The sequence below is a fragment of the Polyodon spathula genome, chromosome 20, assembly GCF_017654505.1.
Source record: "Polyodon spathula isolate WHYD16114869_AA chromosome 20, ASM1765450v1, whole genome shotgun sequence".
Lineage (NCBI taxonomy): Eukaryota > Metazoa > Chordata > Actinopteri > Acipenseriformes > Polyodontidae > Polyodon > Polyodon spathula.
Window position 1 is genome coordinate 8,081,121 of NC_054553.1, and position 17,754 is coordinate 8,098,874.

The window sequence follows — 17,754 nt, forward strand, 5'->3', positions numbered from 1 at the left end:
ATATTATAATATAATCTGACAATTCCCAACTCTTGCTGGTTATCAGCTTGTTTTCTAGAAGTCTGCAGCTTACATTTGTTTTGTTCCTTAAATAAAAATAAATAAAAAAATCTCTTACCCAGAACTCCAACCCTGTAGTTAAGCGTGATGACAATGATGTTACCATAGCTTGCCAGAACACTCCCGTCAATCATGTTTCCAGTGCCCTCCATGTAGGACCCTCCGTGGATGTAGACCATCACAGGTTTGGCACCAGTATCTCGGATGTCTGCAAGAGTTGGGACCATTAACACATTCACTGACACCCAAATGCATCAGAAAGACATCAAGGCATTGTAAAAACCATATTAGCAATATCAGATACCAGCTAGAGACAACTTTGCAGTGGGGGTTCCATTGAACTGAGCTCCAACTGGATTTGTATGTTGCTTATTTGAATACACTTCTATCTAAATAAATAGCCAACAGACAGATGTGTATTTCCATAGCTTCAGTATGTTTTTAATGTAACTCACAGTATAGCTTTTATACAGCTTATAACATTTTAATATTAAAACATGTATGATTGTAACAGAATTGTCTTTGCAGGGTGGATTTTGGAAACAGATAATTCACAGTGAACCACTAAATAACTGGTCCGCAAAGGAACCGAAGATTTGAGATTTATATTGATACACATTTTGGGGGTTTACTGGTTGGTTAGAGCAAGTGACCACTTAGGTTATTAAAGATGTAGCTTTTACTGTTTTATTTCACAAAATGGCCACACTGTGCATTTGGGCCTGTACTGTAATTTATTTTCTGACCTTGTGAGTTCATACACAGGCTCTAATTTAATTATATTGTAGTCAGGTTGCCATAGAAACCTGCAACAAGAAAAAAAAAAAAAGCATAGCTAACCACATATGACTTCCTCTTTTATGTATTAAAATAATCTACAGTAAACATTTGAAATATTACACATTGTTTCCAATAAAGGTATAATTAGGGCTTTTAATTTTTGGTGTTAACTGACAAAACCTGATACAAAAAAACAAAATTGGTGGATAGCCAATAAACACTGGAAAACTGTGGAAATGGTTAATCAATTCACATTGACTTTACCCTTTCCCATTAAAAAATAAAACCTGCTACAAAAATAATAATTAATACATTCCCCATTGCTCTGGCCAATGTCCCACCTTGCTGACTTGTATCTATCATTGATTCATTCTGAATACTTTAAACCCACCCCAACTACTGAGTGACAGCCCATTCCTACATTTCTATTGGAGACTCCGCTTGCGAGATTTAAAACAAGGTTACAATCAGGATGGAGGCTTGTTAGCGGAATTTAAAGCTGTATTACAGTTAAGATACAAAGGATTTAAAACAGAATTGTGGCAAAATGTACAACAATGCCTACACATAAAAACCCCAGAAGAATGTGCCCGTGACCATAGGGATTTCGTTGTGGAAGACAAAGGAAAGAAGGTACAATTTAAGTGTGCAAATACTGTCGAGTTACTACTATACATATTTAGATAGAAAAAAAAAAAAAAAAAAACTGCTCAAGCGTTTCGGAAAGTAACCGAAAACACTAATTTCATACAGTACATCAAAAACAAAAGCCCCGATAAAACCGACTTACATAAAACTCAAAAATAGTTAAAAATAAAAACCAAAAAACAGAAGCCCTAGGTATAATGTATTTGATTATTATTTTTTTTATTCTCAAGTTTCCTCTTTGTCTGGTATCTGATACTGTTATTTTAAAAAGAAAGCATCACAAGGATTTAAACAAACAGTTCCCCACAAACACTAGTCTTTCACACTAAGGCATGTCACACGTAAGAACAAATGCATGGAAAACACAAGATGGAAAAGGGTCACTAAAACATGTAACCAAATGAAAAGGTAAAAAAAAAAAAAGAGAGAAATAGGAAGACTGATTAGTCATGTCATGATCAAGTTATCAGCTGCCTCTTTTGTTCATGTATTTATACTTTGACATCTTGACACCTGTGAAACCTGAAAGCAGGTGTGTAGGAACCTGAAACCTTTTTGATTTTGAATCTGGCTTAGGTAGGAAAAGTGACAATCTTTATTCAAGCAATGCCTTCTTAGGCAACAGTTACCTCCAGCAATGTGTCCTTCTGCCTGTAAATGTAAAACACAATTAAGTACTACACATTGAACACATCCTGCACATACACCATTGACAAGAAAGATGTACAGCTGAAAATACACTATCAGGCTTAGATACTGGATTTTGTGACTATAACAAAGACCATAAAAGCAGCAACACAATGTAGAAATAAAATAATTAATTCATTAAAATTTTATTCATTTAAAATACACGATATAAAACATGCACACAACTGTTTAAAAAAGTATCTGGATGCTGGTTTGTTGTAAATAATAATAATAATAAATAATAATAATAATAATAATAATAATAATAATAATAATAATAATAATAATAATAAATTAGAAATGCTATTATGTTGTCTTGGCGCTTTCAACTATTACAAATATTTTTGTTTAGGTAAATTAAAAGAACCTAGTCATTCTGCATTGGTATTAAACGGACATCATTTGGGCTGCCATTGCAATCATGGCAAAACCTGTTAATTAAAATATTTGTCCTATTTTTGATGTGAGGTTACCTATTCAGAGATACCAAGATATGAAATAAAAAAGGGGTCTGGGTGGGCCTAACGGGTAACATGTAAATGTTATTAAGTATTAACATGACGCCGAGGTCCTTACCTGCTTGATAACTGACATGAAGATGAGGGCAACTATCTAACTATCTCCAGGTAATGATCGCTGCTGAGGATATGAATGCTATTATAAACAGATGTAATTGATGGAATTACCGTCACTCAGGACAGCTCTCAAAAACAGGATGGCATCTTCTCAAAGGTGTCCAAGCACTTTCTGGAGCTGCTGTATATAGCTGTGCACTGTATCTAACAGGACTTGCTATTGCAGTTACTGGAAACATGAGAACCCTCGTGCTAGTCCCTGTCTTGACATTGCAATTTGATAATTAGCCTCTAAAGAAGGATGGTTAATGGTATTTTCTACGCAGCTGTGCGAAAGGGATAGATATATATCTCAATTGTACATGCTACACTTCAATACAGTAGGTATTCATTAAAATAAAAATAAATAAATAAATAAATAAATAAAACACAAAACAGTATAAATATATTCATTCAATTAGATTGGAGCTCCCTGCACACAGGCAACAAATTGATTTAAATTACTTTAACTGTCCCTGGGAGAATCGTTAGTAAGGTGTCTTACTGGTCTCTATTCATTAAAGGGTTAATTTATGTAAGTTATTCATGAATCAGTTATTATTATAATTGCAACCTTGAGCAGTTTTAACGGAAAGGAACAGCCATTTTAAAAGAATGTAGGGTTACAGCTCCACAATGTAAGCATGTGCATCTTTCCAAACCAGGCTGCAATATATACTGTGCATATACATAATTAATACTTGAAGTGGCAACTCAACAATGGATCCCTGGTAGTGTGTTTGTCATGAATTACTGGGAAGTGAGAGATGCAGCATATTTCTCTTTCCAAACTGAAAAAACAGTATGTTTAAAAATAAATAAATAAATAAATAAATACATCCAGGCTCATAAGAACGATGAACAGGATTATCTGAAACATACCCCAAAATTTCAATGATATGATACACATACAAAGCATTGGATTACAATTACAGAAATACAAGCTGCAGAAAAAGAAATGGAAGGGGGGGGATGTAACCCTGAGGATACTTCACTTACCACAAAACACTTGTTCTCTGATCTCTCTGAGATCAAACACTTGACCTCTCTGTGCAACAGTGGGTGTAGGTCTATCTATGTTTTGGTATTGATATTCTATTACATGAACACAATGTTTCTATTCAGATTCCCTGACTAAGAAATCTGTTTATATATATATATATATATATATATATATATATATATATATATATATATATATATATATATATATATATATATATATATATATACACACACACACACATAGTACCAGTCAAAAGTTTGAGTAAGTACACCTGCTTGAAACCAGGTTTTTCATGATTATCTATACTTTTAACTGTATAAACTTGTCTATAAACACTTAATATTTCATTTTATGATACGTGTACTTATATAAGCTGATAATCATAAGTGAATTGCATTCAAAAATTACATTTTTAAATGAAAATGTAAATCTTGTCAATTTCAATGAAATGGTCACCCAAAGCAAGGGGATTTCAGTCTGAAGCCCAAGTCAGTTAAAAGTCTGAAATGTGTATAACACGGTGTTAGAACACTAGCCTAAGTATAAAAATGTCTTTGTTAGATGTTCTCTGAGTTAACTAGCATGTTACCTAATTAAACTTTTGTCACCAATTATTGTTAACAAGTGAGGGTCCATGATTACTATAAAATATAGGTAGCATAGGCACAAGTTTGTCATTCTTGAATGTAAGGGAGCAGAAAATGGCAAAATACACTCAGTTAAGCAAAGAAACAAGACAGCCTGTAATTACTTTAAGAAATGAAGGTCAATCATTAAGACAAATCGCAAGAACTTTGCAAGTGTCTGTAACTGCTGTGGCCAAGACCATCAAACGATTTGAAGAAACTGGCTCTCATGAAGACCGAACAAGGTCAAGCAGGCCAAGGGTGACCTCAGAATAAGAGAATAAGTTCATTTGAGTCACAAGTCTGCGAAACTGGCGATTAACTGCTCCTGAAATACAAGCTCAGCTAAATGCTACTAGAAGTACAGATGTTTCAACATCAACTGTTCAGAGGAGATTGCGTGAAGCTGGTAACTGGAAGAATTGCTGCAAATAAACCATTGTTAAGAGTGCAGAATAAGAGGAAGAGACTTGCCTGGGCCAAAAAACACAAACTGTACGTTTGAGGAGTGGAAGTCGGTCTTATCCACCGATGAGTCAAAATTTGAAATATTTGGGTCCAACCGCCAAGTATTTGTAAGACACAGAGAGGGTGAGCGCATGAGTTGTGCGTGTGTGGTTCCCACTGTCAAGCATGGAGGAGGCAGTGTCATGGTCTGGGGTTGCTTTGCTTGTGACAGAGTTGGTGATCTTTACCAAGTCCTTGGCAAGTTCAACCAGCATGTCATTCCATCAGGATTACGGCTAGTTGGGCAGTCCTTCATTCTTCAGCAAGCTAATGACCCGAAACACACCTCAAAGTTGTGAAGTGAAGGACAACTCAATCTAATGACCTTCCCAGTCTCCAGACCTCTATCCCATAGAACTTGTATAGGACGAACTGGACAGAAGAGTCAAAGCAAAGCTACCCACAAGTGCCCTACATCTCTGGGAATTGCTGCAGAAGAGCTGGGAAGACATGTCGGGTGATTTCTTGCTGAAACTTGTTAACCGAATGCCTCGTGTTTGTGAGGCTCTTATTAAGTCAAAGGGTGGCTATTCTGAGGAATCCAAGATTTAGAGACAATTTTCAATTTTCTTGAACATTGCTTTGTTTTGTATATTGTAACAAGTGTTTTCATTTAAGTATTTACAGAAACGTATACAACGTAAACCATTGTCAATTATGAAAAAACCTAGTTTCCAGTAAATGTACTCAAACTTTTGACTGGTACTATATATATATATATATATATATATATATATATATATATATATATATATATATATATATATATATATATATATATATAATCTGCTGTGGTTACACTTTCCAGCTGTAGAGATAAAACAAGGCTTTATATCATTCATGTCCGTACCCGGAAACTTTAATTTGCCATAAACCAGTAGTACTAACAAAATTAGGAACTGAGCAACAATATTTACATTCTACTTAATTCCAAGTCCTATTTGTCTTTAATATTTTTTTGTATTTATATTTCAGGTATAAGTGCAAGACAACATGCATTTGTGACAGAAATAAACAAATTAAAAAATAATGAAATTCAAGAATTGGTGTGTCATGCATCTGCTTCGAGCACCAAAACAATACCTTCGTCTTCATCACCATCGTTATCGGATAAATCCTCGCCTTGTTTCTTAACGTGGACTCCTGACATCAAAACAAGGGAAGAAAAACAAACAAAGAAACAAGAAAATTCAAAATAGCATGATTGACAAAAAAAGAGGAAAAAGAGAAAGCCACTCATCTTCAAAGCTCACTGTCTAAGATATTGTGCAGGAAAGATTGTCTTTTGGAATGATCTACTCCATCCCTCTAGACTGAAGAAGGCAGGATCACCTTCATCAAAACCCTCAATTTTTTTTTTTCAAAAGTGACATTATATCTTTTTAAGTCCACTTAAAAGCACCTGTAAGGAGATAACCCATTATAGCAAGACTTACACCCACAGTTCAGCTTCACTACAACAGAACCAATGTTTTGTGTTTGACTGCCTTGTGCTTAAACTGGAGTAGGTTCTGTTGTGCAGGTGTTCAAACAACATTAATTAGAAGCGTAACAATGTGTAAGAAGCAAACTTGTTTTTTACATTTTTTAACTTTGATAAAATCAGCTTGATCCTACACTGCTCCATTGACTCTCGTTATATCCCATAATCCTTTGCATCGCGTTAAAAACACGAGAGTGTCCGAAAGTCAGTTTGGATTTTGTAATTTAATATTGGAATAGTTTACAGCTGTAAAATAGTCTGTTTAATACTGCATGTATTTTAAATGAAACATATTTTGATATGCATACTATTCATTTATTCAAACCTCATTGATGACATGGACAAATGACCTTAACAGAATTGTTTGAAATGTCGCGATTCTGAAATCCTTTATTTTGAGATCACAAAATAAAGGTTTGAAATGTTGAGAGCGTGAAATGTTAATTTTATGTTTGTTTTCCTGTTCTTAATGAGCCAAAGTAAAACACTGATACATTTACAGTGAAGAGAAGGTCACATGTAACAAAAATCTAGCTGTTCTAAAAATGCATTTAGTTAGGAATTGTATATTGTATTAAATATATTACATCAATGCAACATTCATATGTGAAAATTACAATGGTATTCCTTGCATCAACATTCAGAAATTATAACGACTTCATAAAGCGAAAGAAACTTGAATGCACTAAACTATGCTATCTAATAATCGAAAAAAAAAAAAAGATCACCAAAATGTAAAATATATACCATCTGTTTATTAAAATGTCTGTCTACAATAACTGCAATTTTTAATTAGTAGGCTTTTCCCTGTTAAGTGTTCTGAAGACAAGGTACATTGGAGATCACTTGTCTTGTTGACTTTTTTCATAATTTCTGTTGTCTTGCACTTGGTTATTTTTAATTAGATTGTTCACATTAATTATTTTTCCAGAATTCTTAATGAACGATACTGTATGACACAACTTCAAAAGACGAAAAGAAGAAAACATAATTTGAAACGTAATTATCTGGTCAGTGCATTTTGGAAATCAAGACTAAACAGTAAAGACAGGGAGATGTTATAACCGTTGTGGATACATGTACCTATGATAATAAAAGCCTTATGTAAATGAAACCAAATTATATCAAATGTTAAGTATAATTGGTGTAAACATGGTGACTGCATCTGGACAGTACTCCAGCGAAACTGATATTGAAACTTTCATTTTAAAATCACTCACAACAGGAGTGTGACATCCCACAGTGTTAAATAAAAAATCCCAACATCTCTAAATAGATACACAGGCTGTGTTTGTTTTTTTGGAGGGGTGTTTAAATGGTTTTTACTGATTTCTATACCTGGATTTTCAATGACTAAGGAGTTTTGTCATCTCTGCTGCTGTTTCTCACTTGATCCAGCAACAGCTCCCACTGAGAAAAATGACATATCACATGAATCTTTCCAGCCCACTGACCTCTGAGTGATGGTCTGGAATCAGGAACAGGTAACAGGAGGAGGAGACGAAAATAAGGGTGTGTGGTAAAGATCAATCCAACATGTAATTTGTCTCAAGCAGTTCCTGATTCAAAAGACGAGGCGACAAATGAAAAAAAAAAAAAAAAAAAAACATGCTAAGAGCACATCGAGGTCTGGTACCCATGTTCTAAACAAAAAAAAAGGAAATTCTACTTTAAAAAGGAAAGCTTCGGGAGCTGCCAAACTTCCCACGTAATAATGTCATCCTGCCAATAAGCAAAATTGAATTCATTTAAATGTCAATGTCATTTATATTTTAGCTGTTGGGTTAATTTATTTTCCGTGTCTGTATACTATGTATTTTATGGTTCCATTCCACCCTGCTGCTAGTGCAAGGCAGTAAAGATGGCTTTTGATGGAAATCCAATGCATTATTTGTCTCTAATGATCACTTCAGCAGCTTTCCTGTAGTTGTACTATATAGTCCATGAGGTGCTGCAATCTTGTAAACCTGGTTTAAATAATTCATCCTCACAAATCAGCCCTATCTAAAAGCCATAACCTATTAACCTACACAGCACAGATCAACAGACACCCATCACATCACCAACACAAGCAAGAGCTCATCCAAAACACGTTGTCTTCAGAAGATTCTTGTTTATAACATTTGTTTTATAACACAGTTTTCTATCGTGAATCTACTAAGAAGCACAAGTGATCTTGAAATTTAGTATAGGTTATTATAGGTCAGAGAAAGAGGCCCTCATGAAAGTATTAGAAAAGTATGTGACTAATAGTATTTGTTGTATACTCTGAAGTACCAACTGTAATTATTCAACAGGGTGAACCCATCCAGGTTTATATAGGCAATGTGTTCCTCCAGCAATTTAACTGTGTTGCATGAGTCACAAGAAAATGGGCAAAAAATAAATGAGAAAGAAAACAAAAACAATTATTATGGAAAAAGGTCATGATGGTTTTCACTTATTTATAAAATAAACTGTGGACGTGGAACTGGTGTATTGTGTTTCAAAATATTCCTGTTCAATATGGAAAGGGAAGGGTGTAATTAATTCTATACATTTTTATTTCAATTATTTTATCTACAGGTAGAAGGCCATGAGATTAAAATACTTTTTATATAGTAATTTGCGACAGTGATAACCTGTCGCTGGTTCTGGAGTGCATGTGTGACTTTATGGAAGCAGCTGGGATGCGCAACAAGAGACACAACTTCTCTGCCATGCTATTCAGACGGGTGCTGTGTTACATCTAGGAGGAGAGCATCCGCTCCATGGAGAGAACTACTACACTCGAAGACGGTGCACGTGAAGGCATTGCCCAGCTGAGGTCGTTTGAAAAGGCAGGAGTGGCTGTGTGAATCCTGGGACTCCAGGAGCCCAAAAACAGATCAGTTTAGGGGATGTTGATCCCAAACAGTGTAGAGAGGGTTTGCGTAGAGTATTAGGTTCCTAGAGCGGGAAGTTCCTTTTAGTGAGACTAGTGTTCGCCTTGTGTGGCAAACTTTTATTAGCTTTGTTTTGTTTTCTTTATTAAATGTGACACCAGGAATACCATTGTTAGTACCCTAGTGTCAGCACTTGTGTTATTAAATCTGTGAACCCCTGCGGCGTGCCAACACCCAATGCTCTGTGTCTGCCTCGGTATTTGGCAGTGACGACCCACACATTTAAAAGGCACCCCTGTTACATAAGTACATGCATATTTCATATGTGTTAAACTGAATAATTTCTCATTTAGAAAGATAGAGGGTCTGGAAAAATACAATAGTTGTCTGGTAGATGATTAAATGTCAACTGAAAATAATTAAAAGCAGTTGGCCAATTCACTGTCGTGTTTTTATGGCTGCCTGCAAGTAATATTGTTTATCCACCTGTATGTCAAGAATTATTGGATATTCATGACATCACTTTACTTTTTAAAGGCATTCAAGAAGTCTGTTGAACCAAGACAAGTCATTTCAAGAAACATTTAATTAAAACAGATTTATGATTCAGCAGCTGAAAAATGAAAAGGGCATTTTTTTTTCTGCAAGAATCAGCAGCTACTTATTTTGTTAAAGCTTAAACCACCTCTTCTCTCCTTATCTACAGATTGACTTAACACAAAATTAATTAAACAGCTTTCTTTCCCCGTACGCCAATACGAAACAGCTCTCAAATCTCAGATACTGTATTCATTTTAAGTGAGTTTGTAAGTTTTGAGAGGTAATATGATAGATGATACAGCACACTCCTATAATTCTACTTACTTCTGTACAGTCCTCATATTACTGGATAGACCACATCGGTTGGCCAGTTGGTCTCTGAACCTGGAGCAAGGGATGCCATACTCAGTTACAACCTCTACATTATGTTGGGGACACTTCACAGTAGCTCCTTAGTAATTCCAGAATCCCCTGGCTCACTGAGGCAGGGTGCGAGCCCTGCCGGTGTAATGTGTGTGGATAATATTGGTTTGGCAGGAAGAGGGTTAAATTCCTCTCTGCCAGAACATATGTGGGAATGTGGCAGGGGCCATAATGGAATAATTGATGATTTATTAGGTTCCAGCCACAGCTGTATAAAAAGGGCAAAAACTGTCTGTTGGTGTTAAGGTTGGTGTTTAGATGAGTGCTGTGCAGTGCGGTGAATGTTCATGTGGATGTGAACGGTCATTTTTGTTGTTTGTTTAAACAGTTTATTTTGGACATTGCGCCTATTTGTTTGTTATTTGTGTTAATTAAACATGCGCAATAGCGCTTAAACTGCAGCATCTTGTGTCTGAGCCAATGACGTTACCCTTTCACACTCACCCATTGATCTGCCGGTATAAATGTGTCCTCCAATTCTTTGGAATGAAACTAAATATATAATGTGCTTTAGACTACCCAGGCTTTTAAGCAAATATACACATACAGCATGTATACTGTACATTACAAAAACTACAGTATATTGCTATTAACAGCAACCACAAGCTGCCCTCATTTTAAATGTAATCTGCCCCAGAGTTTTGGAAAGCCAACGAGTATGTCATAATGTGCATCCTCAACAAAAAACTCATTTGCAGAGGAATCAGGAGCCTGCAGGTTACATGACCACAAACTTCATGCGAAACTATACATGCGATCTTTTATACATATTATTTTTATATATATATATATATATATATATACATATATATATACATATACACACATACATACATACATACATACATACACACACATTAAATACCACCTACTGGACAATTGATACAAGTTAATGGTAAACAGTAATGTCAATAACTAGATAACTAAGTGATTAAAAGGTATTTCTCAAGTGCATTTTTATTTCTTATTATCTGCCATTAGTATTGCACTGCACTACGGAACTCTATTTAAAACTAAACTGTTCGCACAACTGGAAAATTGTTCCAGTAAGATTTCGCAATACGTTTTAAAAAACCTTTTAAAAAGAAATAAACTTAATCTATATTTAATGAATTGAGCTGTCTTGATGGATGTTTTTTCTTACATGACTTGTCAGCATGTACTTGTGACTCTAGCTTTGTAGGGACTATTCTTTAGATAAGAATACTACAGTTTTGTTATGTGATTTTATTAAAATAGCCTTAATTTGTTCATGTGTGTTTAGAGGCTGTGTTTAATATTGAACTGTTTACAGAATAAACTGATTAAATGATGAACAAATGCTATTAGTATATGCACCAGATGCCAACAATCTGGTATCACAAAACCATATAATTATGCAAATAAGCACATAGCATTATATTCGGGTATACGCTGTTTTCTGTGAAAATGCAATTGCTTCTTTGGTTTCAAATACGTCCATGCAACTGCATAGCTATATAAGCACTCCTGTGGCTGAAGATGTACAATACAAGATGTGAGGGATAAGGTTTTTACACATTAGCATTACTGCTCAACAGGATGACAGCGTTGTGAAACTATAATGTGTGGTTCTAATATTGTGTATACATGCACCCCCTATTTGGGTGATTATACAGTAGCTACATAAAAATAAATAAATAAATAAATAAATAAATAAAAAATAAAAATAATGCTATCTGTTATGCATTATACACTTGAAATGTTGCTTGTCTCTCTCAGCATCAATGCCTTAATGTCGACTCCAAGCACTTACATTTACAACCTGAACTGTGGGAACCCATTTGTGCACAGTACTGTACAGTTCCTAATGCAAATTTAGGCAGGCCTGGAGAAGGAACACTGTTTCAAAAGACAACAGACACAAACATAATTCATTTGTACTGCAAGGCTCTGTTTAACCCATTTAGCAGTTTCATTGCGAAGTTGATTGATGGTGTTATCTTGCAGGCTTTTGAGAGGACGTACCAGTCGCCTCTCTCCTCTCTCGTTGTCAGCTTGCTACATACCTCCTTTTCTACATATTTTCTTGTTGGGTTTTCTGGCACATTCCTTGGATATTCGTTTTACTGAAAAATGAATAAAAGACTACAAAATAACAGGAGGCTCCAGTAGAAATACCGGACGCATGCAAGCACAACTTAACTGAACCCTCCCAACCCCAACCCCAACCCCCACCCCATCAACAACAACAAATACAAAATAAACTCTTTGGATATGGGTGCTGGTTGCAAAAATATTCTCCAATAAGAGCATCCTGGGACACAAGAAGTCCTTGCATACATGCACTTTCATATAAGACCCATTACAATGTTTTGAAGAAATTGTTGCATCCACTGTTTGGGAAGAACCAAAAACGGAGAATTCTTAACACCAAACAAAGCATTGTTTCAGATACCAAGGTCTTTTTAAAGCCATGTTCTACTAAAAATTATAAATGACAAAATATAAAACACTTATGAGAGGGTTTGAGGTATCATTTCAAACATCAAAAATAAAAACAAAAACAAAAAAAAATAAAAAAACGTGTTTTTTGTATATATATATATATATATATATATATATATATATATATATATATATATATATATAATATATAATTCTATATATTACCTTATTAAAATGATTATTCTAACAAAAAAACCTAATAAACAAACTGAAAGTCTGGTGAATATAGGTACATTAATATAACAGTAACTAATTTAAGGTATCATTCATGCAGTGTCACTGTTGACCCTTAATTACAGTCTGAATCCTATTGTGTTAGTCTAACTGTTTCATTTTCACCTATAATAGCGATTACTGTCTCCAGATCCTTTATTTTATTTATGCCACCTTTGTTTTAGTCAGTTTATTATTCAAATAGGAGGTATATTCCAAGGCTTTGCATGGTTTTGTTGAAAATATAGACTGCAAAGGGTCTTACACTGAATTGACTAACATCACAGTTTTCCTGTGTACCAGAAAGAATATTTCATCAACCTTAATCAGCACCCTTCTTTCAAGAAACAGGTCAGGTAAACCCCAGAAAAAAATCAAGACAGAACATTGAAGAAGATGCAGCAAGTTGTTACATTCCAATCTTTCTGACTGTTTCATTTCCCAGTTGTTGCTTTTTTTTGTTTTCCTTTATGTAACACAAAAGAGGAACCCATAACATTGCCATGGAAAGGGGGAGTTGATGACAGGATGGGATGAAGAGGTCAAGTCAAGATGGGAGGCTGACATGGTGGACACAAACATCATCATGCAGCAGACAACACTCACTTCATGCTTCAAACACAACACTGTAGTAACAAATAGACCAGTAAAAAATAAATGCATAAATAATTAAAATAATTAAATTTGTTTTTCCGTGTACCCGACAGACTCACCATCCTCAGTTGGCACATAGATGTTTAAATATAAACAGTCCTCGTTTTGATCCTGGATGTAAGTTGCAACCATATCCAGGTTGAAGGTGAACCAAATGGGCATCATTATTTCTGGCACAGCATTATGAATATTCTGAGGACAAACAGGTGCAAAATGGGTGGCGTTCCTTATTCCAGACCAAGAAGATGGAGGTTCAGGGGGCATAAAGCGTTTTTCTCCAACAGGAGGAGCGGCATAGGGAACTCCCAGGTACTGATCCACCGGTCCCAGAATCTCACTTGGTAATGGAACTCTCACCCCTCTGAGCTTACCAAAGTGAGTGTTTACTGTTGGGTAGTAACTTTGGCCATCTACCACCATGATGGACAAACAGAAACTCAATATCCACAGGATAACATTACAGTATGATCCAGTCATCAGACCGTGCCACTCTCGTAACAATGAAAATGGACGGCGTCTCCGAAATGTAAGCCACATTGTCCGTGAGAAAGACCACTAATGAGGGACAACACCATAAACACCAAACTCAGCCTTGATGCTACTGCCTCTCGGTTGTTGAATTCTCTTTGCTATACTGTTAACATGGGTTGGGTAGAGATGAAAATAAGCGAGTAAAAATCTCCCTCTAGACGAAGCAGGGAACTCCCTTGTTTGAAGCTGGGCCTTCATTCACAGATGGCTCTTTTCAGTCCAATGAGCAGGGCACTTAGCTGGTACTGTAAAGAAAAATACCAAAAGGGAAATTATAATCCAGACTGTTTAGAAAGCAATCTATCAATTTGATCCAAACGATATGCAGAAAAAAGTTCAATTTTTTTCTGTAGTTTATAAATTCATTTTATTTTCTAGACTTTGTTACTTTATATATATTTATTACACACAAAAGTCAACACCATTTAAACAAGCAGTTTGTATTATTCGAAGCAGTCCTTTAATAATGCATAGGGCTTGTAAACTGATTTTCTAAGAGACATCAATCAACTGTTAAAAGTTATGTTTACCCTTGCTGAAACACAAAAGTATTGTTGTTACACTGGAATGGAAAGTTGACAAAGTATGATTCCACATTCCTTCACTGTCCTCAAAGATGCAAAAACTACTTCCCCTACACATGCATGTGTCCATTTCACTACTTCAGGGTGGAACATCTCTAATGAGACGAGAATAGTTTCACAGTATTTTTAAATGATGATATAACTTTGACTTGGACAGACTCTTACGCATTAAATAATTTAATCAAAAGGAAAAATTGTGTCTTCAGGATGAGTGCATTTTTTTTTTTTAGTTTGTCCATTTTGCATGCATAACCCTGGCGAGGTGGCTATAGTGGAGGCCCCCATGCATGCATTGATACACATGTGCACAACATACATACATACCTTCTGTAAGTATGTCACACTACATTTCTAAAGTTGCTTATCTAATTGCCAATTGTAATGTTCTTTAGCACAAGTGTTTGAGAGTATCTGTAGATGTAAAGGTATGTTTGTCCATACAGTTGATATAGATCATGCTGATCTTAATGATTCTAACACCTTTAATTTGTCAGAGCAGAAGTTATTAGATGGGTTGTGCCTGCATTTTGAATGGTTTAGGAGGGATACATGACCATGTCTAATGTATCTGATTTTAATTCCTCTGATTTGACAGAGAAGTCTAGTGTCCAGACTGATCCAGAGTCATCTCAAGTCAATCATTTCAGCAGACATTAATACACATATACTTACTTTCAACGCTCAGTCAAAGTCTGTTTGTAGCTTTCAGCTTTCACAGACGACTCACGGTACAAAGAGTAACGTCTCTGTTAATGTCTGAACCATATTCCGTTTTTGGCACAGCAGGCATTGACCCCAATTCCCAGCTGTTGACAGGGCCTGGGCAAGCACCCGGGGCCCCAACGCCAGAAGGGGGCCGACACACATACAGAAAAAATATGAGTAAATGTACTATTTTTGTGCCAGCTATCCTACTCAAGTTGCCTTTAGGGTTAGAAACGTTTAGTTTTCAGTAAACTAAACTGTGTGCATGCAGTGCAGTGAAACTTTTCAGATCTGCCCTTTGTTCTTTTCTCTTTTCCTGCTTGCGTCCTGTTCCCTTAGTCCCGCCTCTTCTCACTCCCTATTGGCTTCCATCCTCCCCAGTTCTTTGTAAAGCTGAAAGCTATTGGCTGAAGTCGACATAGAATTATACAAATGTGCTAATTAAAGACATTCTATAACTGGCACATTTACTTTCCAACAACCAAGACTTTGATTTGACAAGTGTTTTGTCAAGCCTCATTATCAGAACGTCTATTATTATTATAAACGTATAATTATACGATTTTAAACCATCAAAAATGAAACCTGCCGAACCTCTGAAACATCCAAATAAAAAGAAACAAATCTGGATGTCAAAAACGGAAGGAAAATACTACTAAAAAACATCTTAAACTGCAATAAGCACTGTCAAATTTTCTATGTACATTTTAAAATGATTATTTCTGTAAAGTGTGTGTTCTGTTTTCTGTTAATTGTGTACTAAGTAGACTACAGTAAAAAAAAAAAAAAAGTGCTAAAATAACTCTTTCAATTAAAAATAATTTTACTATTTTCACACTATACATTAATGTGTAAAATGCAGCAGCATGATTCATTTTGTGTTACCGGTAGGCTACAGTAAAAATAATGTGTTCTACAGGTATTTATTTCTTACAAAATTACTTTTTTAATAATTTTTATTTAATAATTTTTTTTAAAATCTGACAACTCATGTCTCCCTCCAGACATGTCCGGTTTATCGATGGACTACTGATTATGAAAACCTTTTTGACATGAAAAATATTTTTGATTTGGGGATGAAGAGGGGGAGGTCCATTGCCCAGGGCTTACAAAAACCTTTGCTCCAGTCCTGGTTCTTGAACTAGTTTATTATACAACCTGACTGCCATGCTTAATACTACAAATGCCGGCCAGGAAAGTCTGTTTCTTTGTTCCTTAAATTTAAGTCAAAGGCATTTGCTATATACTCTTTGTAAATATGCACTGTCATTTTTAAAAAGTAATATTTTGTAATCTCACTAGCCCCCCAGACACCACTGGAAGATGCCAATTGTGAAATATACATTATCTAGTGAAACTGAGCTATGCAACAGCACAAGTCTTGCTAAATAAGTTTTAAGCCTGTGGAGCAAAACAACTAGACATGTGCGTTTATTACGAACACAAAATTAAATAGGCCTCCCTAAGGCCCATCCTAACTTATTTTGCCACCCATGTAAGACAATATTTAAAAAAAAGAAAAAAGATTAAATTAAATTACACCAATTGTGCTACAAAGACAACTTACAGCTTGATGCTATTCATTAATTTCAGTGTCTTGATGTTTTGTAGCAACATTCAAATGGATAACTCTTAGTTCTCACCAGAATATAATCAGTACACCTTTGAAAAAGGATAATCACACACTCAAATATAATATACAGGTGTTTTAGAGCACTCACTGCTTTCAGATTAAGTTAATGTCTAAAATGAAATAGGACAGGATATCTATCTAGTGTGCTCTTTAGAACAAATTGCAGTAAACTAATTGAATATATAGGTCTACTGGATTGGATGTCAAGGTCAAATTTCCCAAAGGTGTTTCTTATACCTACTACAACAAGTAAGAGAAATAAGCAAATTAATTTAGCTGTGCTGTACACAGAGTAGAATTCGAGGCTCTGAGCATGTTGACCAAACAGCTGGACTTTTGTCTCTTAGCACTCACAGTGATAACACATTATATTTCTTAATACTAATGTTAACCCAGTGGTTTCAACAAACAATCACAGGTAATACAGTAAGCAGTTTATTGCTAGCTTGGGTTCACTGTGCAATATTTATTCAAAATCAGTTGTTCAGCGTTCTACCGAGCGTCATTCCTGAATTAAATCTTCCTCCTATTTATAAGAACTAATGTTTTTACACCCTCATTACTCAAACACCTTGCTCAGGCCAAAGGTAAACACGCTGGTGACTTTAATAAACATGCCGCATGTCACTGTTTGCAGAGACAGTAATAAAGGAAGATTCAAAACACATGCCACAGAATAATAAAAGATACAAATATTTCGAACATCCAGAGGATGTATGTATAACAAAAC

General features: G+C 35.3%; 1 protein-coding gene across 2 annotated transcripts in view; it reads right to left on the reverse strand.

Annotated features, from left to right (window-relative positions):
• LOC121295707 (neuroligin-3-like) overlaps nucleotides 1–17,754 on the reverse strand; it is a 119,120-nt gene that overhangs the window by 53,805 nt on the left and 47,561 nt on the right. The window contains exons 2-5 of one of the 2 annotated variants that reach the window (XM_041220691.1): nucleotides 13,631–14,347; nucleotides 12,266–12,325; nucleotides 6,012–6,071; nucleotides 119–268 (exon numbers count right to left, since the gene is read on the reverse strand). In XM_041220691.1, the coding sequence (XP_041076625.1) occupies nucleotides 119–268; nucleotides 6,012–6,071; nucleotides 12,266–12,325; nucleotides 13,631–14,108 (748 nt within the window). In that variant the 5' untranslated portion in view covers nucleotides 14,109–14,347. The remainder of the gene's footprint in view (nucleotides 1–118; nucleotides 269–6,011; nucleotides 6,072–12,265; nucleotides 12,326–13,630; nucleotides 14,348–17,754) is intronic. The other variant, XM_041220692.1, reaches the window with a different exon arrangement.